Source organism: Passer montanus, unplaced genomic scaffold (genome assembly GCF_014805655.1).
Source record: "Passer montanus isolate IOZ18808 unplaced genomic scaffold, ASM1480565v1 scaffold2432, whole genome shotgun sequence".
In the NCBI taxonomy this organism is placed as follows: Eukaryota; Metazoa; Chordata; class Aves; order Passeriformes; family Passeridae; genus Passer; species Passer montanus.
The window spans coordinates 1-1791 of NW_024367074.1; the positions used below are offsets into that span (position 1 = coordinate 1).

Sequence of the window (1791 nt, forward strand, 5' to 3'; positions counted from 1 at the left end):
CATTGGGGACAGCGAGGGGATTGGGGACATCAGGGGGATGTGGGGGACACTGGGGACATTGAGGTGTTGGGGACATTTGGGACATTGGGACATTGGGGACATTGTGGGGACACGGGGACAAAGCTGTGGGACAGGGGGACACGGAAGGGACGGCCGGACACGGGGACAGGGGTGACAAGGGGACACTCAGGTGGCCCTGGGGGTGTCCCCAGCTCTGGGGGGACGGGGGGGGACGGTGACCCGGCCTGTCCCAGGTGCACAGGGGGACACAAGGGACGGCCGGACACGGGGACAGGGGTGACAAGGGGACAGGGGGACAGGCCCTGGGGGTGTCCCCAGCTCTGGGGGGACAGGGGGGGACGGTGACCCGGCCTGTCCCAGGTGCTGGGGACACCGGGGAACAACCTGCACGAGGTGGAGACGGCCGAGGGGACGCGGTTCCTGGCCAGCATGCCCCCGCGCTTCCGGAGACACATCTGGATCAAGAGAGGTGACACTGCCACCCCAATGTCCCTGTGTCACTGCCCTGTGTCACTGCCCTGTGTCACTGTCACTGTGTCACTGTCACTGTGTCATTGTCACTGTGTCATTGTCACCCTGTCACTGCCCCCGCGGACACTGCCACCCCAATGTCCCTGTGTCACTGCCCTGTGTCACTGCTCTGTGTCACTGCCCTGTGTCACTGTCACTGTGTCACTGTCACTGTGTCCCTGTGTCACCCTGTCATTGTCACTGTGTCACTGTCACCCTGTCACTGCCACCACGCTTCCGGAGACACATCTGGATCAAGAGAGGTGACACTGCCACCCCAATGTCACCCTGTCACTGTGTCACTGTCACCCTGGCCCTGCCACCCCCTGCCTGTGTCTCTCAGTGTCCCCGTTGTCCCCTCAGTGTCCCCAGTGTCCCCCCAGGTGATTTCCTGCTGGTCGATCCCATCCCGGTGTCCCCAATGTCACTCAATGTCCCCTCGGTGTCCCCTCAGTGTCCCCATTGTCCCCTCATTGTCCCCAATGTCCCCCCAGGGGATTTCAGTGTCCCCAATGTCCCCTCAGTGTCCCTGTTGTCCCCTGAGTGTCCCCGATGTCCCCCCAGGTGATTTCAGTGTTCCTGGAGGGCTCCAAGGTCAAGGCTGAGATTTCCCTGGTGCTGCTCCCGCCCCACGTGCGCTCGCTGCAGCGCCAGGGGCTCTGGTACGGCCCAAACACCCCAAAAATACCCCAAAAACACCCCAAAATATCCCAAAAATACCCCAAATATCCCAAAAATACCCCAAAATATCCCCAAAATACCCCAAATATCCCAAAAATACCCCAAAATATCCCCAAAATACCCCAAATATCCCAAAAATACCACCCCAAACCTGAAAATACCCCCCCAATACCAAAGCATACCTCCAAAACACCTAAAATACCCCAAAATACCCCAAAATATCCCCAACATATCCCAAAATACCCCCCCAAACCTGAAAATACCCCCAAAATACCACCCAAAACACCCCCAAATATCCCCAAAATACCCCAAAATATCCCAAAATACCACCCCAAAACCCAAAAAACCCCGAAATACCCCCGAAGTACACCCCCAACCCGAAAATACCTCCAAAATACCCCCCCAAAACCCTAACACAGCCCAAAATACCCCCCAAACCCCAAAGTACCCCAAAATACCAAAACATATCCCCAAAACACCTAAAATACCCCAAAATACCCTCCCCGAAACACGAAAATACCCCCAAATACCACCCCAAAACCCTAAAAAAACCAAAAATAGCCCAAAATTACCCTCAAA

General features: G+C 56.4%; 1 protein-coding gene across 1 annotated transcript; it reads left to right on the forward strand.

Moving 5' to 3' along the window:
• Positions 1–366: 366 nt before the first annotated feature.
• EIF1AD (eukaryotic translation initiation factor 1A domain containing) lies at positions 367–1260 on the forward strand (the record flags this gene model as incomplete). The annotated part of the gene is made up of 3 exons (XM_039711239.1): positions 367–490; positions 915–938; positions 1109–1260. Coding segments are annotated over 3 exons (300 nt in total), but the record flags the coding sequence as incomplete, so codon positions are not given.
• Positions 1261–1791: the final 531 nt, after the last annotated feature.